Here is a 25,278-nt window from a genome sequence, read left to right on the forward strand (position 1 = left end):
AATTTTTGTAAACCTGCGTCTTAACCCTGGTTCCATTTGGTTACTGATTTTACTTACTCTAAATTGTCCAGTGAAATATATTTGGCTCGAGCCTCTCTCTTTAAGGACCCTCCTCTACCCTCATCTTTGCAGGTGTGCTGGGCAATAAAACACATACACGTTGCCTCCCTGGCCCCGCCCCTAACAAATACACATGGTAAGAAAAGCAAAACTTGGAAAGAAACTTGACCTTAGCAACTATAAGGCGGGAAATAAAGTATTAACCTAGGAATTTAGCCAGAGGAAGGAAACTAAATCCTCTAATTTCCAAACCAAGCCACAGACATAGAAGAGCAATTAAGGATATTTAAAGTGTGATAAAAATGAGTTTTGTCTCTATAGATACCTGGGAATATTTAAAATGTTGGTAGGATTTTGTGAATCAGAAGGGTTAGTGACCAAACCAGGAAGAATCCACAAAATACCTTCTGCAGTATCTGTGACAAATAACACAATGTTAGTTTTTTTTCTACCTGGTTTTACAAAACAGTTTCTATTATAGAAGAAAAGAGGTTCATTTATTTCAAACATAGTACAATACAGCACACATTCAAGCTGAGTGAAAAATACAAGCTCCAAACGTTGATTTGCCAAGTCACAGATAATTATAAAAAGTTTACTAAGAAATTGTAAATAAATGTTTTCTTACCACAAATGTATGTATACATTTTACTAAAAAATTAAAGCATAATTGATAAAACTACCAGGTGATACTCATTATTATTGTCACTAGCTTCAAAAAATAAGCTATTTCATTTAACTTCTGTAATGATAATGAAGAAGCCAAAAGCTCTCATGCAAACTTGCGCAGTCTTATATTTGTATATTATTAGAACCTATCGCTGTCTATCCAATTATTTATTACCCAATCCTAAAAAATTAATCCACTACCTTAAGAATTACCTTCACACTCATGGAGTTTAAAGCCAAAAGCATATCCCTGAGGTTATTTAATCATACACATAACCATTCATTATTTTTTTGATTGTTTTATTTGTTTTTGTTCTTTTTTAAGGGGGGAGGCAGGGGCAGAGAGAGAATCTTAAGCAGGCTCCACACCCAGCTCAGAGCCCAATGCGGGGCTTGAACTCACAACCCTGAGATCATGACCTAAGCCAAAACCAAGAGTTGGACACTTAACTGACTGAGCCACCCATTCATTATTTGTAATGAAACATCTAAATACTTGAATGTTATATTTTCAATATTGGCAAATAAAAAGAAGACAGTTTTTAAACTTCACCATACTCAAGTCTTGGACTCTAGTTAGATTGGGTGCTCCTTGAAGGTAGAGACCAGCTCATCTTCACCTTGTTATCCCACCTCTTCTACTGCCAACCCACCCTTAGCACAAGACCCTGCACACTGCGGCCAGCCAAAAATTTCTGGAGTTTTTCAGTGAGCTCTGATTAATTTGTAGAGACCGGTCCCTTAGCAATCCTTGACACGATTAGGCATAAAACTGCCTTCTAGCTTCATACTGGAATTATAAAAAAAAAAATCATAGCTCCAATGGGATAGAGCTTTTGAAAACATTTTAAAGAACTTAACTTTTAAAAGTGAAACATCCAGTAGATTAACCACAGTGCTCGTTTGGTAGATTTAAAGCTAATGGCTGGGTCAAATCTAACGTGGCAACATCTTCAGTAACAAAACTGAATCCATTTCATAAGGTTTCCTTTACGATCATAATCAGTGCTATACTTTTGTGTATTTTTCTTCACAAGCTGGCTATTTTCATATTCTTTCATGGTGATGTGGAAACATGCCAAATATCTTCAAGGTGTTATTACATATTATATAAGCAGGTTAAATAAAGGATTACATAAACTTATTAATTATTCTTTTAAAATCAAGTTTCCTTTCAAATACTAAAATTACAACTTTTCAGGTCAGTGTATTTTTTGGTTTTTTCTCTAAGCCTTTTTTTTAGAGCAGTTTTACGTTCACAGCAAAATTGGGAGGAAATTTCAGAGACTTCCCATATACCACCGGTCCCCACATAGGCATAGTGTCCCCCATTATTACTCCCCCACTAGAGTGGTACATTTGTGACAGTGACGAACCTAGATGGTCAGTTTTTTAAGGAACTCAGAACACACAGAGACAGTACTCAGTTGCCCGTTATTCCCCCTGCTCAGAGAGAACGGATGCATATTTAGCGTAAAACCAGGAGTCCAGGACACACATGTCACTACAGCTCTTTAATTTGGTAAGAATTCATTTGATGCAACTCCCACGGAGAGGGAATGTGATTCTCAAAATGCGAGCGCACAAGATCCGCTGAACGGGTCTCCTAGTTTGGGAGGTCTGTCTTTATTCTCATTGCATTTCAAAGACACACAGGAACTGCTGTAACTATTGGAGGCTGTGGCTACAAATTTCTGCAAAGACTCATTTTTCATACAAATTTAGGACATTGATAAGGAGAACAGGCCCACTGCTCTCTGAACGTTAGTGCCACTGAAATTGTTCATCTGATGATCACACCTATTTTGATATTTGTGAATTATGTAAAATATTTTCAAAGAAAAATACCTAAAATAGTTTATAAACTTCTAAAGTATTTTCTTCTTCAGGTTTTTGGCTGTGAGGCTTGTGTCTCTTCTAGTTACATCTAATTTTAACACAGCAACACTCTTTCAGTGATGCTCATAACCTTCATGTGATGGTGCTGATGAGAACAGTGGAGGGTGGTGGAGGGTGATGTCTGGTGTTCTCTGCATCCCTGTCTCTAGGCTTTACATGGATTATTTCATTCCATTTTCACAAAAAGCCTCGCAGTGATGACTATGACATTTATTTTACAGCTGATTGAACCGAGAGAGGCACAGAGGGGTTAAATTAATGACACAGGGTCAGTAAGTGTTGGATTTGGAATGTGAATTGGGATTTTACTCTGCATCCAAGCTTTTAAGCACTGCCTTCTACTGAAATTAAAGCCAACATTAAATGGCAAAACGGCAGCAATTTCAAGCAGTGTATTCCCTTAAGACTAACTGAACACATCAAAGGCCATCCTCAACCACAATCTTTCGTGGAAGCAGAGGCAGAAATGAGTAAAACAAAACAAAACAAAAAACGATTAGAGCACTCTTGGGCGCCTGGGTGGCTCAGATGGTTAAGCGTCTGCCTTTGGCTCAGGTCATGATCTGGGGTCCTGGGATTGAGCCCTGCATTGGGCTCCCTGCTTGGTGGGAGGCCTGCTTCTCCCTCTCCCCCTGCTCATGCTCTCTCTCTCACTTTCTGTGTCTCAAATGAATAAATAATAAAAGATCTTAAAAAAAAAAAAAGATTAGAGCACTCTTAAATATGGTGCAACCTTAAGGTTCATTTCCAAGTCAAGAACTATGAGCAAGCCAGCTAGCTTTTCCTTCGGGGCTGCAGAGAAAAGAACATAAATTTGCAGTCATGCAGATGAGCATACCAACCCTTATGCTGCTATTTACCATGTGACTTGGGCAAATCAGGACCCTCTCTCAGCCTCAGTGTCCTTGAGCTATAAAATGGGGATGGCAATGTCTACCTTAGAAGACATGGCAAGTCACAGAGCTGGTACCCAGTGTATACAATAGTGCTAGCCTGGCATACCATGGGCATTTAATAAATGGTAGCTGACATCTCTGTGGTAAGTGATCTAAGAATAAATCTTTAGGAATCCTGAGTATTTTTACTGCCACAGAAAGAGGTATCCAAACACCCTGGCGGGGTAGGACATCTGCGAGTGAAGAATCCATACCCGACCTGACCATCATGTTAGCTGGTCAGCCTAGTAATGGGAGGCAGCAGCACCTCCTGACCAGAGCATCAGAACTCACTGAGGGGGGCACCTGGGTGGCTCAGTCGTTAAGCGTCTGCCTTCGGCTCAGGTCATGATCCCAGGGTCCTGGGATCGAGCCCCGCATCGGGCTCCCTGCTCCGCGGGAAGCCTGCTTCTCCCTCTCACACTCCCCTTGCTTGTGTTCCCTCTCTCGCTGCCTCTCTCTCTGTCAAATAAATAAATAAAATCTTTAAAAAAAAAAAAAAAAAAAAGAACTCACTGAGGAAGCTGACCACGTGAGCGCAGACAGATGCCCGAGATGCGTGCTAGCCGAAGAGAGCGAGAGATCCTGCACCCTTCTGAACAGCAGCGGCAGAGGCACGTGGACATGCCGCTGGCTTCTTAATAACTCCCGCAAGGAAATATTATTATTATTATTATTATTATTAATGGAATAGCATAAAATATTAAAATCACCAAAGCCAGAAGGCCACGCCTGAATAAACAGTAATTCTACTACTTTCTTTATAGTAATAATTGTCTTACTTTCACTGAAAGATGGCAGAATTGCATTAATCATAAATCTCCATATAAGTGCCATGGAAATGAATGAAAGTAGAAAAGGTTAGAAATAGTGGCTGGGAAAATTCCACACAGCATCCCTGGGAAGCTCTGTAGGGAGACGTGCCAGTCCTCACAGTCTTGACTCCTTTTGCGTAGAAAGAGGAAACTTATTAAGAACCAACAGCCATGGTCCCACACGCAACTGGCCTACGGTTGGAAATTCTGCATCATAAGAAGTACCATCAGGATTTTTTTTTTTCATCAAGTGGTCCATTGACAGCCGAGAGTAGTTCAGCAATCCTGACTATGAAGTGGTAAAAAGCATGTGAATAAGCAGCTTTTTAATTCCCATGGTTGCTTACAAAGAGCACTAGAACCAGAACTTACTGGTGGGTTTGCTTCTTACCTGTACTCTCAAAACTCACAAACACGCTAACAAAATCACTGAAAACCCCAGCAACCCGGATCATACTTCACTGCAGCAATTATAAACAAATGGCAAATAACAGGGACAAATACTAGGTCACCTCAAGAGCAAAGGCTCTGAAACATGCAGAGTTAATTTAAAAGGCAAGATAGCACTTATGTGTGACTCGAACAGAACACTAAAGTCAAGATTATTTATAATTTTCTACAAGGCTTTTCAAATGACCCAGAACAAACGTTTTCAGTATGACAATCACTCACATGATCTTACTAACAATAAAAGCAAAAAAAAAAAAAAATCCTGTATGTATCTATTTAACATTTATGTATGTGTATTTATGGCAGAGTTAATTTGTTTTGATCACCTGTGTGAACTCAGAGCAGATATGTCTATGATTTGCCTTTATGTACCCATAAATATTTGCTGAATGAAAAAACAAACAAATTAAATTGCCATGAGATAAATACAGGTAGTTAAGAGGAGAAATGGTGGCCCAGCTCCTGCCTTAGCACCTCTGGTTTTAAAACCTTGCTCCAAGTTTCCCACATGGCATATCCTACATACTCATTTAATTTTAAATTTTTGACTTACGCAGTTAAGGTTTACAATTTCGTTATTAAAATGGCTGACATTTATATTTACTATATTCAAAATACTATTTTAAAGCTACATATGTATACACATTAACTCATAAAATATAACTCAAAAAATATGACATAATTTTTTTTTTGCTATAGAAGCAATAAACATTCATTGCAGAAATGGGGGGGATGGATCAGAAAAGAAAAAAGAAATTAAAACTACCACACCAGCAACAAACTCTTTTCAATATCTTGCTATATTTGCTTTCAGCCTTTTTTCAATGCACATATACACTCAATTCTTTTTTTAAAAAATATTTATTTATTGGGGCGCCTGGGTGGCTCAGTCGTTGGGTGTCTGCCTTCGGCTCAGGTCATGGTCCCGGAGTCCTGGGATGGAGCCCCGCATCAGGCTCCCTGCTCGGCGGGAAGCCTGCTTCTCCCTCTCCCACTCCCCCTGCTTGTGTTCCTTCTCTCGCTGTGTCTCTCTCTATCAAATAAATAAAATCTTTAAAAAAAAAAATTTATTTATTTATTTGAGAGCAAGCACAAGGGGGAGGGGCAGAGGGAGAGGGAGACAGAGGATCTGAAGCAGACTCTGTGCTGCGCACTGAGCCCAACAGAGGGCTCAATTCCACAATCCCGAGATCATGACCTGAGCTGAAATCAAGAGTCGGACGCCTAACCGACTCTGCCACCCAGGTGCCCCTATATACACTTCTTCTTTTTTTTTTTTTTTAAGAGAGAGAATGAGAGAGAACATGAACAGGGGTGGAGGTGGGTGGAGGGAGCAGGAAACCCGATGTGGGGCTTGATCCCAGGACCCCGAGACCATGACCCAAGCCCAAGGCAGACGCTTAACAGACTGAGCCACCCAGGTGCCCCTATACTTAATTCTTAAAAATAAAATTGGAATTGTACTATATTTTCAACTTAATAACCAGTTTTCTTCAATTAACAATGCAAAATTTTCCCACAGCATGAAACATTCTTTAAAAACATTTTTAGCAGCAGTGCAATATTTCATTGCATGACTATAAGATAGGTTATTTAAATAACTCCTTGTTGAACATTAAAAATACTTTCATAAATATCTTTGCACAGAAATCCTTACATGTATCTTTGGTGCTTCCTTGGAATACATTTCTTAGAAGCTGTGTTACTGTGTCTTATGGGATGAACTTTAATTAATTAATTATTTATTTTTTAAAAGATTTTATTTATTTATTTGGCAGAGAGAGACACAGCGAGAGAAGGAACACAAGCAGAGGGAGCGGGAGAGGGAGAAGCAGACTCCCTGCTGAGCAGGGAGCTCGATGCGGGGCTCCATCCCAGGACCCTGGGATCATGACCTGAGCTGAAGGCAGACGCTTAATGACTGAGCCACCCAGGCGCCCCTGGGATGAACTTTTAAAAGACTTTAGATATGTATCACAAAATTTCCCTCCAGAAAAGCAGAATCAGTTAACATGCTTAGTTAGCAGTAGTGCACGAGAATGTCCATTTCCCTGAAACCTCACGAACACTGGCTATTATCATTATTGCAAAATCAGCTCTTAATCAGGATTTGAGGTCAAGAAGTCTGGTACTTTAAAGTATACAACACGCATGGGGCCTTCCTTTACCTTTGTGACAGTATTTTTACTTACAGCCTAGCCACAGTGGCTACTGGGCAAAGGGATGGTAACATTTTCTATCTGTCAAAATTGAAAATCAAATAAAGCAGTTTTATAGAATTTATGGCCCTCTGAGATGATGTTTTTATAGTTCTTGAGAAACACCTATAAATGTATTCTGTAAGAGCGATGCTTTCCAAACCTGGGTGAGTAACAGTCTCCTGGGGAAGCTTCTGTAAATGACAGATTCCCAGGCCCCCTCAATGACCTATGAATGAGACCCTCTGGGGTTCACTAACTGATTATACTGTGGCTCTTTCCATTTGGTGTTACGTCGAAGAACTGAGCAGGCAGTGTTAATCTTGGGTCTGACAGACAAATTTGCTGCTATAAAAATGCTATCCTAAACCAGCCAGCTCAAGTAATAAGAGATAACGTCTTCAGTGAGAAACGGATAAAGCAGGCATAGAGAACCAGAGGATTCTGCAAATGTACCAGGGAGAGCAGCGGCCAGATTCTTTCTCCAATAATGTCGAGTCCCGAATTACTCATGGATAATGAGCATCTGAGTGCCAGGTGGCAAATTTCTTTCCAGTGGTCTCGATTTCAGCACATTTGACATGGACTGAATACACACTGTAAACACCAAGCAGCAGTGACAGTGACCTCCAACTAGTGGGGACAGCAAGACAACTACGGGGCTGCTCACTTCATTTCACGGAAAAGGCTGATCACAGTTTTCAATGAATAAACAAATGGTCAAAACTTACCATTCCAAGGCAATAGGTCTAAGTGCAATCACAGAAAATTTAGGAAAGCACAAAGCACATGATTCGCCTTTGATAACAGTATTTCGTGATAAAAACTATTAACATATTGGTCTATGTACCATTGGGTCTATTGTTTCCCTGGCCAATGAGGATGTAAAAAAATCACTGTTATCGCTGAGGGAAAAAAATGAGGTAGCAAAACATAACTCAGAAATAACTGACAAATGCTGCCTTACAAAGCTTGCTTAGAAGTGCCTCAGAAGGCCTTTTTCCTGGACATTCAGCTTGTCAAGCCTCACAGTGAAGCAAATAGGTGTGCGGCCAAGAACAGGGGCTCTAGAATCAGGCTTCCATGGAGCAAATCCTGTCTTAGCGGCTCATTAGCTGTGGGGAAGACATTCCACCACTTTATGTCATAGTTTGGGTCTCTGAAAAAGGTGAAGATTGTTCCAACCTTCCACAGTGAGAACTCATGAAATATTAGCTGGTGCTGGTATTGTTCTGTTTATTCATGAACTTTGCCTAATATTTAGATTTTTCAGAACACCCAATTTATACAATGCATCTAAACCACAGAAGTTGGTCATAGTGTGTTTTTGCAAGCAATTCTTTTTTTTCTTCCCCATTGACATTGGTCCTAAGTCCTAAAAGTGAGGTTCCACGGGATGAGTGGAATCTCAAAAAGGCTAAACTGGAAGCAGCTCGAGTTTAAATTGGAGGTTTGGTATTAAATCAGGAATGCTTGCATTTTTTTTTTCTCTAAAAACTAGAATGTTTTTGTTTGTGGTAACATTTTATTTTTCTCAACTCAAAGATGGAAATAGGTTTCCTATTCAGAAGATAGACACTATATTTCAAAGCAGTGATTTGGTATTTCATTTAACAAAGCTATTTGAAGAAGATGCTTCAGAGGTTCAGTTGGAAGAGACATATTCCAATTCAGTTCATGTATATGCTGGGGGATATTTTTATCAGCCTGTCTGTCCAAGAAGAAATGTTGTATGAAAACCCCATACATGAATTATAGGTAATGATGAGGAGCACTTTTACTTTCTAGTTTTTTAGGCACCTTCTTCACTTCTAATGAAAGCTGCATATGTAGCAGATGCTGCTGACACCAGAACTGGGAGGTTATGTTGCCAGTCCATGGTTCCAGGAGTCCCACACACTCACTGCTGGGGACAGCTTTCACTTGTCATCTGTGAACATTACCTGAACGGGCCATGGTTGGTTTTGGAATGTACTGCTGTTGATAACGTACAGGAAACGTTTTTAGATACCCATGTAATTGAAATCTTCTATTTGTTGTTGAAGATTGACTACGATATTAAATAAATATTTTCTAAAAACTGGCAAGGGACACCTGGGTGGCTCAGTCGGTTAAGCGTCTGCCTTTGGCTCGGGTCATGATCTCAGAGTCCTGAGATTGGGTCTGGCGTCCGGCTCCCTGCTTGGCGGGGAGTCTGCTTCTCCCTCCCTCTCTGCCCCTCTCACTGGCTCCTGCTCACTCTCTCTGTCTCTGTCTCTCTCTCAAAAAAATAAATAAAATCTTAAAAAAAAAAAACCTGGCAAGATGAACTACAAGCCTCTTATGACTTACTCATAATTTTTTCCTTAAAAATTATTTATTTTATGATCTTTGAGCTTCAGTGAACTTTAAATCATTATAAGGAATGGCTAATACTTTTTTCTTTGATTTTTCATTAAACTAAAAAGACTGACTCATTGAAGCACTGGCAATGTCTAACCTGGTAGAGCTATAACAATTCTAATTGTGTCTAATACTAATAATAGACACTATCATCTGGTAATTATGCACTGCAAATCCTAAATTCTTAGACCAATAGTGTCTGATTTTCTGAAATGACCTGATAATGATACAAATAAAAATAAACAATGGCTCCAAACAGTGCTTCACTTTTTAAAGTGCAGATCCTTGGCCTTAATCCCAGAACTACTGAAACTGTCCTTACAGGTGGTCTCAGTCTTGTATATTGTAAAAAATTCTCTAAAATATGTAAATGTAAGAGTAATTATCAAGACAAACAAGCAAAATCCAGTCAGATGGTCATAAACTTAGCCTATCATATAATGTTACCATAAAATAAGTACTATGACTGGGAAATAGTAACTCTTATTTTAAAATAAAGTTATTGAGAACACTAATTTGAAAAGATACATGCACCTCTATGTTTCCTGTAACATTATTTACAATAGCCAAGATACGGAAGCAACCCAAGTGTCTATCAATAGAACAACGGATAAGGAAGATGTGGTATGTATGTATGTATATACATATAGACACATACATAATGCACACAATGGAATATTACTCAGCCAAAAAAGGGGATGAGATTGTGCCATTTGAGACAACATGGATGAACTTAGAGGTTATTATGCTAAGTGAAATAAATCAGACTGAGAAAGACAAATACCATATGATTTCACTCATAAGTGGGAACCTAAAAAAAACAAAACAAAACCCCAAACCCCAAATGAATAAACAAACAAAAGCAGAATCAGACCTACAAATACAGAGAACAAACTGATGGTTGCCAGAGGGGAGGAGAGTGGGGGGCCCATACCATATGTGAAGTACTGTTTGAGGTGCTAGGGATACATTATTGAAGGAAATAAAATCCTTGTTTGCAGGGAGCTTACAGGTCAGTGACAGGCAATAGGGGAAGGGGATATAGATGTGAACACATAAATATGTAACCTATCAGGTGGTGGTTAATGCTTTGAAGACAGATGAGGTAAGTAGGCAATGCGTGATGAGGGTATGCAGGGCAGAACAGAGAAGGCTATCCAAAAAGGGTGCATTTGGAGAATGAATCAAGTACACGAGCAAACCTGGGGATGCCTGGAAGAAAAGCAAGTTAGGTTAAGGGGGTCCAAAATGCAAAGGCCCTGAGGTGGGAGCACAACTGAGGAAAATGCTGGAGAGAAGTAAGTGAAGGAGAACCAGGCAGGAAATGGGATCAGAGAGACAGGCAGAACCAGATGATGAATGAGGTAGTAGATAATGGTCAGCAATTCAGGATTATTTAGAGACAGATGGGAACCACTAGAGGGTTTGGAGCGGAGAAGTGGCTTGTTCTGACGTAGGTTTTGAAGGGCTCACTCTGACAACTTGGTGAAAACGGCCTGTATGTTGGGCAAGGGACTTACAGGCAGGAAAACCAGGTAAGACTATGGCCATCGTCCGGGTGAGACGTGATGGTAGCTCAGAGCAGGCTGGAGGGGGAGGAGGTGGTAAGCAGTGCTCAGACCCCAGGGACATTTGAAGGTAGAACCAATAGAATTCACTGAGGGTTTGGAAGCAGCTGTGAGAAGATGTGTCGCAAGATGACTCCTGGTGAAGTTTCTGGCTGTACCAAAAGAAATGACAGCCTTGCTGCTTACTGACATAAGGAGGGCTGGGAAGGAGTAGATTTGAGAGGGAAAGTAAGAGTTCAGTTTTGAAAGTAAGAGTTTCAGTTCATGCTAAGTTTGAGATGCCTTCTTAACGTCCAAGTGGAGATCACCCTTGGTAATCTCAGTATTACTGCGGTTGATTTGACATTTGGGATCAGGGCTGGCAATTCAAATGTTTTCTGGGGCCAAGCAGGAAACATAAGTGTTGAAGTACAATAAGGAAAGGTAGGGACTATGGCCAATCAGAGGGTACATGCCCCATCTAAAGGGGAAGCTGCTCCTAAGCCCTGTCTAGTGTTGCCCATTCAGAATCTGGGTTCCAGTGTTCCTAGATCTTCCAATTTCTTTTTTTTTTTAATATTTTATTTATTTATTTGACAGAACAAGAGAGGGAGAGAGAGAGAGAGAGAAAGCACAAACAGGGGGAGCGGCAGGGAGAGGGAAAAGCAGGTTTCCCGCCGAGCAGGGAGCCCGATGTGGGGCTCAATCCCAGGACCAAGGATCATGACTTGAGCCAAAGGCAGATGCTTAACCGACTGAACGCCCAGATCTTTCAATTTCTTAACAGAAAGAAGAATGTGGATATTTAACAACCAAATCTTAGGAGAATAAAAAAGTTCCACAATCTACTAGATTCTAGAAGTACTCAGTTAAAGTTCTAACTGCAGGATTTATCAGTGTCCTTAATTTATTAATGTATATTGCAAAAAGAGATTGTGTTTAGCATTTCTCTTACTTGACAATAAAACTCTCTTTTCATGCAACATCTCAAGGGGAAAACATTCTTTGGCACACACATCTGGAAATGCTGATTTATGTATAAGTCCTAGATGTCTTAATCAATCTCTTTATTTCCTTTTTGGAAATATATGCCCTTTTTGAAAAATTTAGGGCATATATTTCTTGCAGCTTATGAATCATAGTTGAACTCTCTGTTTCTGTGTCTGTCTCTCTCTCTTTCTCACAAACATACACACACAGAGCTAATTTTGTTAGATGTTCTAACATTGAATATCAGTCTGGAATGAAATTTAATGGAGCAATTACTGAAGCCTTCTAACTTGTTAAATACAAAGTGGAGTCTTGACCCTCTTGTGCTGATGAAGAAACACTTATTGAAATCACGGGGGCACTGAATCACTTCACTTCCTAGCTCCTCTCCCTCCTTCACCTGTTGTGCTATAGAATTTGGCCACACGAAGGACGGCCAATTACTACCACCATGCGCTTGGCAGATGTTCTTTGTTTTACTTAATCTATGAAGAAGGAAGAAGAGAGAGGAGAGTGGCAAGTTTGTGATAAGAAGACAAGACTAATACTATTGCAGGTCTTTAAAAATATCCTCTAAGATATATCAAAATATTTGAGGTGCAAGGCTTGTCCCTGAAGAATTAGAGTGTGTCATCTGCTTAAAAGAGCTTACAAAACAGTTGAGGAGATCAGTACATAAAAAGATAAACAATATAGGGATGTCTGGGTGGCTCAGTTGGTTAAGCATCTGCCTTCGGCTCAGGTCATGATCCCAGGGTCCTGGGACAGAGTCCTACATTGGGCTCCTTGCTCAGCGGGGAACCTGCTTCTCCCTCTGCCTGCCACTCCCCCTGCTTGTGCTCACTATCTCTCTTTCCCTCATTCTGACAAATAAATAAATAAAATCTTAAAAAAAAAAAAAGGTAAAAAAGATAAACATGCCAAACATTGTCAAAAAGTTCTGTGAAAGTTCAGAGAAGGGAGAGAGCAAGATGGGGTTGAGTGATCAGTGAAAGTTCACATGAGCCAGTCCTTGAAGCCCAGGGATGGATCAGGTGGAGCAAGTGTGGTGGCAATTCCACATAGGAAAGACAAGGGCAGAGACAGGGACAAGGCAGTTTGAGGAACAATGCACAGACAAGACTGTACAGGGTGGGAGGAAAACGGGACGCTGAGGTTGGATCAGATCATGGAGGTCACAGGATACCGCGGAAGGAAATCTGGCCTTCATTGTGTTAGCAAACAAGAGTCTTTGAAGGGTTGTGAGAATGAATCTGCCATATTAAGGAAATTCAATCTCACAAGGCCATAAGGGAGACAGTGAGGCCAGAGTACCGTGGAGGATGCTGGGGTGATGAGAGTCTGGGCTAGCGAGTAGACAGTGGAAATAGAAAGAAGTGGTCACATTATGAAGAGGAAATAATCAACAAAATTTGTCAACCTACTGAATGTGGGAGAGGCAAAGGAGAAAGGAATGGCTTTGACCCCGGGTCCATGAGAGAATGATTATCCTGAGAGCAAACGAGCTTATATGTATAAATTTAAGATGTAGTGGTACATCTAAGTAGAAATTCCCAATTAGTTAGTGATCTAGAACTAGAACTTGGGAAGGACAGGCAAACAATGTGCATTAAGGTATCAATGTATTCTCAGCTACGTGCAGATCATTTACTTATATGAGCCATATATGAGAAATAGCATGGAATCCATTTGCATTGATGCCCATCAAATCAGGAGAACTGTAACATTCAAGGAAGACTAATTTATCACACTTTCTCCACATCCCTTCACTAGGAAAACAGTCACACACAAAAATAGGTGCATATAGAAACCACCGCATCATAGGAGATCCCAGGATCACTCAAAATTTCTGATTTCCACAAGTTAATACTGGATGTGAGGAAGTGATGGAGATTGGGAGGGAAAAACAGAACTCTAATTGTTCTTTATTCTCTCCCCTGAGGGAGATGAACAGACAGGAGGCAGGAAGGAACCAAATAGGAGGCAGGAAGGAACCAGAGGAGACAGTATTTGGGAGAGTTTGAACCCACTGAGATAAACAGAAACTAAAGTAAACCCTCAAAGAATAATGACCATTTGAACATTGTCTCAATTTACAGACACGTTACTTCATTCTCATCACAAGACTTTTCATTCACCAGCCAGCCAGGAGTCACCTGGTCTACCTTCAGACTCCCTCCGTGGACCGGGGTCTCGGTTTCTCCCCGTTGTTCTGCACGGTAGCCCCAGAGTGCATGACAGATGATTCCACAGCCATCATCTGTCTTTTCCATTTGCCACAATTCTCCAGGGTGACCCGGGTCAATCCCATCCTTCCCTCAGCAGCCAGGAAGGCCAGGCTGCTTAAAATATCTTTCAGTTGAAATGCCCAGGGCAAAGGAAAAAGGAAGAAGCCATAACCAGAAAGGACAGAGAGGCAGGTGAAGGATAAACTGAAATGCAAACTTAGAAAGCATCTCAGCATATAGTTGTTACTTAATATAAATGTGTTTTCATTCACGGTACTTTCACTTTCTTTTACTATATGAATGCAATGCAATAAACATTATAACTGTGTGTAATCATAGATTGAGTTAATGGTATCACTGCTTCTAATGAACAGAAGACGTCCTGTTTGAACTCTAGAACAAAGGACACCAGTGTCCAAAATACCGGTAGCAGAAATATCTGCCTTAGAACCTAGGAAAGAGATACATGTAAGGATTCTCTGATTCTTACAGATTACCCTGGAATCTCCTGCTAGAAATGGGAGAGGGAGTGCTGGGAGGGTCTGCAGACTGAGGCCTCCCTAAGGGAACACCCCTAGCAGTGCATTCCCACCATCTAGAAGAATGAATTCACATCTGGATTGGCTGTCTCAAGACCCAAGACTACACCATGGACTATGAAAAATAACTGATGTTCATACTTCTGGAAACTAGGCAATATATCTTGAACACATAAAATAGGGAGGAATATCACCACAAGAATAATTTACTAAGCAAATGTCCCTCAAAAGGAACATTTTTATAAATAGTTAAGTAGACCTGCTTATTGTGAATTTCCAGTTACACAACAAAAAATCCTATCACGAGATAACGTCATAATGGCCAACAGCAATACTCAGACATGTGCTGGGCAAAACAATAATCTGTTTTGACAGTGAAGAAAATTCATAGGACTAACTTCCCCCCACAGCCTTGGCAGCTAGAACAGCCTCTGAGGTAGTAATGAAGTAACTCTGTAAACAAAAATAATGGACAGAATTGGCTCCATGGGATAATGAAAAAATAATTCATTTTCTCTACTGACTCTAAGCATTAGCAGAGCTCTTAAACTGCCCTTAATTCTCTGATACTATGATTTTATTTGTATCCTAATTCCCGAATCTGACTGTCACCACATTCCATGAAACACCCAACAGAAGTTAGTGCTGGGCAGGCCAGGGAGAGACTTGTAGGAAGAAGACCTTCTGCAGGCTCACAACCCTTTCCCTCTGTATGAATAAAGAGAGACAGCAGAGAGTTCAAGTTCCTGAAATTGCTGCCCCTCTTTGGGTACACAGTGAGGAGGAAAGCAGGGCTTCCCCTAGCCAGCCCTCCTGGTCATCTACACTCTAAAAAAGGATCCTAAATAACAAAAAAACAAGAGCAGAGTCTTCATGGCATCATCAGGTAGATCTACAGAAAACAGTGAGTTTTCCTGTGGAATAAAAATCTTCACAACAAGATTTCAGAATTAATTAGTAAGCCCATCATATCCTAATGGTACTGTATTTACAGAAAACAATAAAATGCACTTGGTACTATTCTCTTACCTGCCGACTGTCCCTATGGGAGGATGTTGAAGAAGAGGCACTTCTATGGGTCGGAGTGGAGGTTTTATGAGCAGGGGATATGCCCTTCTCGTCTGAACTCATAGCTGCAGTTAGAGTCTAGTTGTATGCGCTTAAGACCATCCCAATAGTGTCTCAAATTTGCAGACAAAGAAGTAGATGATTTTTCAGCTTTAGTTCCATTTCATGAATCAGGCTTGACCAGAAAAGTGAAGGCAAATATTGAAGGTGTCCAAAATACCTAAAAGCAAAACAAACAAACAAAACCTCATGTAATTAAAATACAAATTAAAAAAATCAGTATATTTAGGAAAAAATACCAAAATGTTAGTGAAAGGAAGAACTTTGACATATTAGGAAGTATTATTTCTTCTTCTAGATTTTAAGGTGGAGGCTAAAAGTGTTAATATGAAATAAATGTCAAGAAGGAAAACGGAAAGAAACCATATGCTAAGTCAAATTCTTCCCTCACATTCTCTTGTTTTAAAGCAGATTACAATGTTATGTTCTGGACCCTCATGTCAGAGGGTCATCATGTCAAAGTACATCAGTTTTCTCCCCTGGAAGTTAAATTCCCTGCCCAATGGCTCAGCCCATGTCTGTCTTCAGTTGAGTTCAGTCATGTACGTGATGGTTAAATCCAACACAAAACAGACACAAAGGGCAAAAGGGTTCATGTATTTTCTGTATTGTGTGATCCAGCATTTAGGAAAGATCAAGAATACACTTACCCACAGTTATTTGCATCTCAAGACTATGGCATACCGACATATGATTCTCAAGTCAATGACCAACAGGCTCTCAAGAATCTACAGACAGATGGGCATGTTCTGAAACTGGGATAATGCTTGGAATTGCTTCATTTAGCTACAGCGAAGAGCCACTTCATTTTTCACTTGGATTCATGTAAGGAAAGCCTGCATTGTAAGTACTAGGACCAAAAACTTGTGCCTGAGAGAAGCATTGTTCAACTGGCAACACAGGTTGCCAGAAAAAGTTTTTTTTAAAGGTAAGCATGATAGTGTAAGATGAGAAGCTTACCCAATAATCTGTGACCCACAAGACTGACCAGTTTCCTTTTCCAAGAAGACAGAAGACCAAATTCTAGCCCCCATCTTAATGATAATACTCCCTGAAGGAAGCACAGGACACTTGGGTAAGTATTACAGCACAGTTTGGAAGAAAAAGTTCCTGGCAATGATCAGAAAGCAATCTTAAAGCTAAAGAAAAGTGAGACCTGAAATTCAGTCCAGAGGAAAAGATGGTCAGTCAAAAAATCAAAAAAGAATAAAGATGGAGGAAGATACATGGCGAGAGGAACTCACTGGATTTGGAGGTCAGAGGTATCCCTGATCAAGTGGGTTTGAGCTGAGGTCTGAAGGATGAGTGGGAGTTAACCAGGTGCTTGGGTGTCAGGCCTGACATGATCAAGGAATTAGTGCTGGCCATCATGATGAGAGCGGCATGATGGGTCAGAGAGAAGCAGAGGCCAGTCCCCGCAGGGCCTTGTCAGCCATGTTTAGCAACTCGATTTTTTATCATAAGCATAAGAAGCCATAAAGGAGTGTGGTCTAACCAGATTTGTGTGTTTAAAAGGATACTTTGACAGCCATGAGGAGAACCAAATTGGGGAAATAAAGAAGGTGAGGGAGGCCCAATCAGGAAGCAAGAAATGATGAATTAGAGAGGTGGCAGGAAATTCTGCATCCAGTCTTGGCAGTTGTAACAGGATATGGAGGAATGGGGGGGCAGGTGATGGGGGAGGAGAAGGCAGGGTTGAGGAAGCCTCCTGGGTTTCTGGTATTCTGAGAGAGGGCTGGCCAAAAGAAATCCAGGATTGACAGAAAGTTCCGAGTACGGTTTGGACCCACTGAATTTCAGGTATAACTGAGGCATTCAAATGGTGACAAATGCTCGGAAATGTAGTTCCAGAGCTCAGAGAAATTTAGGCTGTAGACAAATGTTTAATAGGTTATGTTACTAATATAAATGTATTGCATGATTTATGTACAGATCATGTAAACTCTGCAAGTGCAAGTAAATTTTATACAGGTCTGAAATAGTTATATTTTCTAAATATGCAACATTATGTTAATGGGTTATATGACCCTGAATGAGTTAATCAGGATTTTAATGGTCACCTGGCTATAGAGAATATTCAAAATAACAGTCCCAATAATTAAAAGGCAAATTATTATAAATTGGGAAAACTGGACTCTCTAGTGAATAAAACTTGTAATCCTTTCTTAAAATTTCAACTTCATTGTCACCACCACTTAGCCCCCAAACTGGAAAGTTTTCTCTTGAAACAAAACTGGTCTTTGGGTTAATAGAAACATAAAGAGCTGCAGAGCTCTTTCATGGGGTGGAAATCAGGTTCCACTTAGTATTGTCAAAAGGCAGTAAGAAGCCGATATTTGATAGACGATCATCTAATTCTTTTATTATATGAAGGGAGTCTAATAAGTGTGAGTAAAGGGGCGCCTGGGTGGCTCAGTCAGTTAAGCGTCTGCCTTCGGCTCAGGTCATGATCCCAGGTCCTGGGATCAAGCCCCGCATTGGGCTCCCTGCTCAGTGGGGAGCCTGCTTCTCCCTCTGCCTCTCCCCGTGCTTGTGCTCTCTCTCTCTGTCAAATAAATAAATAAAATCTTTAAAAAAAAAAGTAAGTGGGAATAAAATTTTTCAAGCCAAGCTCTGATGCCAGCAAACAGAAAGCAAGAACACTGCTCAGGTCCTTGATCTGAAGTACTTTCTGGTCCAAGACATTGTACAAGATGCTGACACTTGAGATAAGAGTATGGAGGTTCTGTGATGTGTTCAAGTGCCCCCAAGGAATGAGGTTGAAACAATCAAACCTATTAGACTGCTATCCACTTGGAAGTAAATTCAATCCACACTACATCTAGAGCCAACATTTCCTCTTTTGAACTTTTTTTTCTTAACTGCACCCAACTCCCAACTGTACTTTCCCCCTTAACACCAATGCTAACACCTTGGTTCTTGTTTTAACTTAAAATGACATTTTCAGGGTCACTTGTCTACAATGAAAGGGCAACATTTTGGTTGAATGATAATTATGAATACCTTGAATAATATCAAGAATGAAAAAAGGCAATTAAGAGGATTTAATTCATTCTAAGAATCATTTTTGACATTGTTGTTTCTATTAATTTTTGAATTTTTTTAACAAGGATTTCAAGTACCTAAAGTTAAATAGGAAGACCTTTAAAGATTATTCCAATCTGATTATCAATCGTTTGATCACCTGTTCTATTTCAAAGTGCATTAAGAAAGTAAGTCTAAATTCTGTTAGTAGGTTACACCTAGTCTTTACTTTTAGAGTGTAAGAATTAGTGTGACATTAAAAATAATTATTTCATCTCTATCAAAGCACATGTTCATAAATTGCCTAAACAAAATCCTAAGCCAAGGATTTTATTTTTTTATTTTGAAATACCATAGATTTTAAAGTCAACACCAACATAATTCCTATACTCAATGAGAAAAATATTGTTGCTGAAAATAACAGCAATACAAGAGCTGAACTCTAATTTTCTTGTCTCCTTCCCAATTCATATCAGTGGTATCACTACAATTGTTTTAAAAAGTGCTCTAACATTTGCATTTACACTGAGTGACATAAAATTCAGATTTATGACCCAGAGACTTAACTAAAGCATGAGGTGGCCAGGAAGACTTCTAAAAGCTGCTGTTCATAGGCTTCATAAATCGCATGTGTTCATCTGAAATTGAACTCTGATGAAAACACCTGAAACTCGACTATGTAGGCTGGGCTAAGTTGTGACATGGTAATACATAACCCCCAATCTCAAGGGCTTACAAGAAAGCTTTATTACATGTCTCATTACATGTCCTTTAGAGGTCAGCTGCACCCCTACTCTATATCCTCTTCATTCCAGGTTTTAAGAGTAACTCCCAGGTGACGAGGGAAAACAGCCATGGGGCACCATGAGATAGTTCTTAAAGTGTTTGCTTGTAAGTGGCACATGTCACTTCACTCACATCTCATTGGCCAAAGCAGGCCAAATTGAGGTTGATGATGCATGAAAGTACCATGCATCCAATATAAGGCAACGAATACTTAGGGGCAATAATCTACTATATTCACCTTAGGAAAAGATTAAAAGCTCATATGAAAATATTTAAATTAGACTCATTTCATCACCTAGAAATAACCCCAGTTAACATGTGATTCTACTTTACCAAAGTGGGAAAAGAATATCCACTCTATCTGCAATACGCTTTCTTCAACCAACAATATATTAGTAACAGCCTTCTTTGTGAACAAAGGAACATCAGTATCATGGCTCTGAATCACTACATATAAGGGCCACCACACAGATATACCATGATACGTTTGGCCATGCTTCTACTGGGACATTTAGGTTGTATTCCATATATCCTGAAACAATGAGATTTGTCACAGAAGAGTTCCTAATAATTCTGTTTGCTTTTGATTATTATAAAAATGACCCTCTTTGTTCATTTCAATACTTTTTTGCTTTATTTGGTATCATCTGCTCTCTTTCTGTTTGCAAGTGATTAATGAAATTTGTCCATCCTTTTACATTTAAACTTTCTGTATCATTATGTATTCCTCTAGTAATGATCATGTTGGGTTTTTTTAAAAAAAATCTAATATTAGTGACGTTTTTCCCATTTCCATTTAATGTTATAACTAATAGTTGGGCTTATCTCTGCCATATCATGTTACACTTTCTATTTTATGGTTCTTCTCTGTTTCCTTTGATGCTTGATGGCTTTTTTTTATAATACAGATTTTAACGTGGTTTTAACTGAATTTTATATCTGACCTTAATGTGAAAGATAAAATTCTGCTTGTAATGTTCTATTTCCCTTCAAGTTGCTCTAAGTCCTGTTGGAACCTACAGTGTGTAAGTGAGAGAGTCAAGAGTAAAATGGTATCCTTCTAGGCTCCCTTGCAATATAAGACCTCCCCCACACTACCCTAAATCAAAATTTTATCTTCCCAGTCCTATTCCCAATCTTGGTGATTTAATCTGGAGTTTTAGAGAATTACACTTCGTATTCTAACACAATTGGGAGGAAATGATACCACTTTTTCTGGTTGAGGCCAACTAGGGTCTCCAAGTATGAGGACAGATTGTAAGAATTAAGTAATAATTTTTCTGCCCTTTTTCAGTCTCCTTTTCTGCAATAGCAGCTGAGGTTTGTCATAATCAAGAGCTGGCTCAGCCAAGATTTTCCTCAACTTGGGAAATAGGCTTCATAAAACTAGGGTCTAGTTTTGACATTAGATTCTGTTTATGTTAGTGTTTGGGTTGTCGACAGTTTGTCTTTTTCAATATTTGCATGACTATTTACAGAGAATTAGGAGGAGCCACATTAGATGATCCAAGCAGGAGTCACAGGGGAGGGCATTCCTGTCATCAACTGATGTTATCAATGCAAATGTCATTGTACTGCTGGGTGGAATAAATTAGTTTCCTATCAAGATCATCACCAGAGCAATGAATGCCTATTCTCATTATATATTACAGTCATTACAATGTCATTATATGTTCAAGTTTATTTTTCCTTAGAGAGGTTAGGGAATCTTTTTCTTTCTTTTCTTTTTTTTTTTTTTTAAGATTTTATTTATTCACTTGAGACACAGAGATACAGAGAGAGAGAGAGCATGAGCAGGGAGAGAGGCAGAGGGAGAGGGAGAAGCAGGCTCCCTGCTGAGTCAGGAGCCCAATGTGGGGCTTGATCCCAGGACCCTGGGATCATGACCTGAGCCGAAGGCAGATGCTTAACCATCTGAGCCACCCAGGCGCCCCGGGAATCTTTTTATTTCTAAGGTCATTAACCCACAAAAAGAAAAAGAAAATCAAGGACTGCTTTCATGAAGATAAGCAATATCTTTTAAAAAAGATGGTGGCGTAAGATTTCATAAACATTTTCCCAGCAAATGACTAAAAAGCAGGGGCTAAAAGGAATTTTTTTTTTAAAGGTTTTATTTATTTGACAGAGAGAAAGACAGTCAGAGAGGGAACACAGGCAGGGGGAGTGGGAGAGGGAGAAGTAGGCTTCCCGCGGAGCAGGGAGCCCGATGCGGGGCTCGATCCCAGGACCCTGGGATCGTGACCTGAGCCGAAGGCAGACACTTAACGACTGAGCCACCCAGGCGCCCAAGGATTTTTTTTTTTTTAAAGATTTTATTTATTTATTTGAGAGAGAGAATGAGATAGAGAGAGCATGAGAGTGGGGAGGGTCAGAGGGAGAAGCAGACTCCCCGCTGAGCAGGGAGCCCGATGCAGAACTCGATCCCGGGACTCCAGGATCATGACCTGAGCCAAAGGCAGTCGTTTAACCAACTGAGCCACCCAGGCGCCCGGATTTTTTTTTTTTTTTTAAGAAAAAGATCATTAGTACTTTTCACTAAAGAATAGTGGCTACTACATGCCATAAAATGTAAGGAATCACTTTACTCACAACCAAACCAGTATGTATGAAACCAATATACAACTCCCTTCTTAGGACAGTGAAGTGGTGTTATAAGAAGAAAGTCTGGCAAACTCCACCAGTTTCCCTTAGATTAGAGAGGCAAGGAGCAAGAACCACAGGGAAAAGCCTCGCCATTGAGGCTTAATAGCTTTCTGAGGCCATGGAGGCACAGCAATACTGGTATCCAAGCACATGGCCCTGCGTGGGCTTTTCCCGCTTTCCTTAGTCTTGGCTTCCAAAGAGCATCATGGACATGTCCCGAAGGATGCCCCAAATACAGCTTCCCCTCCCAAGCAGTCATTTACAAAACTAAGGAGGAAAAAAACACACAAACAGACTGTGACTGATGAAGACCAGTCACTCTCCACCCTCCTAAGATCCCTTACTAAGGAAATGAATAAGACAGACCTATGTTCTATATCACTTGGCCCTCCACGGTGAGTTTTCAGAGGATCTGAATGCTAATCAAGTAAACATGAAGGGAGCCAAGGATAACTGGCACAAATACTCTTTTGACAAGGAGCAGATTTTACATAAAGAAAAGTTAAAAAAAAAAAAAAGGTGTGTATGTATAAAACATTATGAAAAATTATTCCCCCAATAGGAGAGCAAATTATTATGTGTAAGAGATAATTAAAGGGCTGATCTGGAATGTTAATCCTAGCAAAAGAGAGGGTAGCTTTAGAGTACCACTGCTTTATACTTTCACAAATTAAAGAAAAAAGTCTCTGAATAAGAAATAAGACAGGTTGAGATGCAATGGGAACTGGCAAAGGTAAGAAACCAAGGAAACAAATGATGACACCATAATTTTAAAGTAATTAAAATGGCATTAATTTTTCTGCAGAAAAATCTAGTCAATAGGTGGGTTAAAAAGATCAAGTTGAAGAAATCATCTTGCAAATGGAAAAAGGGGCAGGACAAGTTAACAGATAATGAAACCCAAATCTACAAATATGAATGGCCCTGAAGACAATAATCAAAAAAGAAAAGAAGTAATATTCAAAAATATCTCTGAACATAAGGAAGGCTTCAACTTGGAAAATTAATCCTTAACAGTAAAAACAAATATCTTCAACTGGAAAAATAATCTTTATCAGGCAAAATTAGTAAAAAGCAAACCAAAATAAGATAGATCCTCATGATACTGCTGAATTTAGATCATTCTCTGAATCAATTCAGTAAGTTAAATATTAATGAAAAAGTGGAAGCAAGCAGGGGTTAATCCTAGAAAAAGTTTGAAAATATACTCTCTTAAGAATACCTTAAGTTGAAGAAAAAAATAAATCTGATATTGTAGAATATTTGAAAACACAGCAGAAACCAAAAGTACTCAGTCCTGTCCCCTCCACCCCTCTGTCTTTCTCTCTGGGTGATGGAGTGAATTCTCCAGCTAACTCAAGGGTAAAAGACTAAAGATAAAAGGGAACAAAGAATATACAAAGTAATGTAATAAAAATATTTAGAAATGTAGAACATAGCTAACACTATAAGGAAAGGAAAATTCATGGTCTTAATCATTTCCATTACTAAACACAAAAGAACAAAAACAAATGCATTAAGTTTATAATTCATGAAATTAGAAAAGCCAAATATAGGGAAAATATACATAAATAAATGTATTGGATTTATCAACTTATTTTACATTATTTATTTATTTATACATTCATTCTAAATATGTAGAAAAACAGGGGTACAGAAAGAAGGTCATAAAAAGTATATAACCAAGGAACAGAAGACACTAAGTTATTAGATAATTGTTGCAATCTATAATAAATAACTAAAAGTGATAATTGTTCAAAGGTTAAATATTCTATAATCAACCTGATTTAAAAAGTACATCATTTAATATCCATCCCCAAATATTTAAGAACTCTGAATAAGTATTGGAATACCTGTCTTTCTATGTGCCATTCTGTACGTACAAACACATAAGCATACACACACAAGCACATAAATCAATCTACATCAGGCTTAATGGTGAAACACCAGTACCATTTCCATCAATGTCAGCAACAAAATAATCATTCTGGTTATTACCTTATTAGCACTGTGTTCTGAGAGTGCTAACCAATGAAGAGTATAATTGTTCATCTGAAATGCACATGAGAATCAAATGAAAATCAACCAGATGGGGTGGGGGGGGAGTTTTCAGTAATGTAGCTGGTTACAAAATCTATCATCCATCTATCTATCTATCTATCTATCTATCATCTATCTATCTATCTATCTATCTATCTATCTATCTATCTATCATTTTTTAAGTGAAAACTGCCAATCTGAAAAGGGTACATACTATATAATTCCAACTATATGACACTTTGGAAAAGGCAAAAGTATGGAGAGAGAAAAAAGAGCAGTGATTGCCAGCGTTGGTAGTTGGAGGAGGGATAAATAGGTGGAACACAGAGGCTTTTTAGGACAGTGAAACTATTCTGTAGGATACTGTATTGCCGGATGCATGTTATACATTTGTCCAAACCACAGAATGTACAACACTGAGAGTAAACTCTAAGGTAAACCATGGACCCTGGGTGATAATGACCTCTCAATGTCGGTTCATTACTGATTGTAACAAAGGTACCACTTTGGTGTGGGATGTTGACAGTGGAGGAGGCTATGTGTGGGGGGCAAGAGATATGTGGAAACTCTATACTTTCTGCTCAATTTTGCTGTGAACCTAAAACTGCTCTTCAAATAAAGTCTTAAGAATAAATAAATGTGGGGCACCTGGGTGGCACAGTTGGTTGGGCATTGGACTCTTGGTTTCAGCTCAGCTCCTGATCTCAGGGTTGTGGCCCCCCATCGGGCTCTGCGCTCGGTGCGGAGTTTGCTTGGGACTCTCCCTCCATCTCCTGTGCCCCTCTCCTCAGTGCTCTCTCTCTCTCTAAAATAAATAAATAAATCTCTTCTAAAAATAAATAAATATATATATGTATATATCGTGTGTGTGTGTGTGTGTGTACATCACAAAGCGATGGTAAGATAAAAACAATTCAAGATCCCTAAAATTGGTGACATAAATTA

General features: G+C 39.4%; 1 protein-coding gene across 9 annotated transcripts in view; it reads right to left on the minus strand.

Annotated features, from left to right (window-relative positions):
* The window catches only part of OSBPL6 (oxysterol binding protein like 6), a 142,277-nt gene that overhangs the window by 70,798 nt on the left and 46,201 nt on the right, over nt 1-25,278 (minus strand). For all 9 annotated transcript variants that reach the window (XM_032407335.1, XM_032407342.1, XM_032407344.1 and 6 more), the window contains one exon: nt 15,742-16,000. In XM_032407335.1, coding sequence (XP_032263226.1) covers nt 15,742-15,843 — 102 coding nt within the window. In that variant the 5' untranslated portion in view covers nt 15,844-16,000. The remainder of the gene's footprint in view (nt 1-15,741; nt 16,001-25,278) is intronic.

This window comes from Phoca vitulina, unplaced genomic scaffold (assembly GCF_004348235.1).
Source record: "Phoca vitulina isolate PV1807 unplaced genomic scaffold, GSC_HSeal_1.0 scaffold1, whole genome shotgun sequence".
In the NCBI taxonomy this organism is placed as follows: Eukaryota; Metazoa; Chordata; class Mammalia; order Carnivora; family Phocidae; genus Phoca; species Phoca vitulina.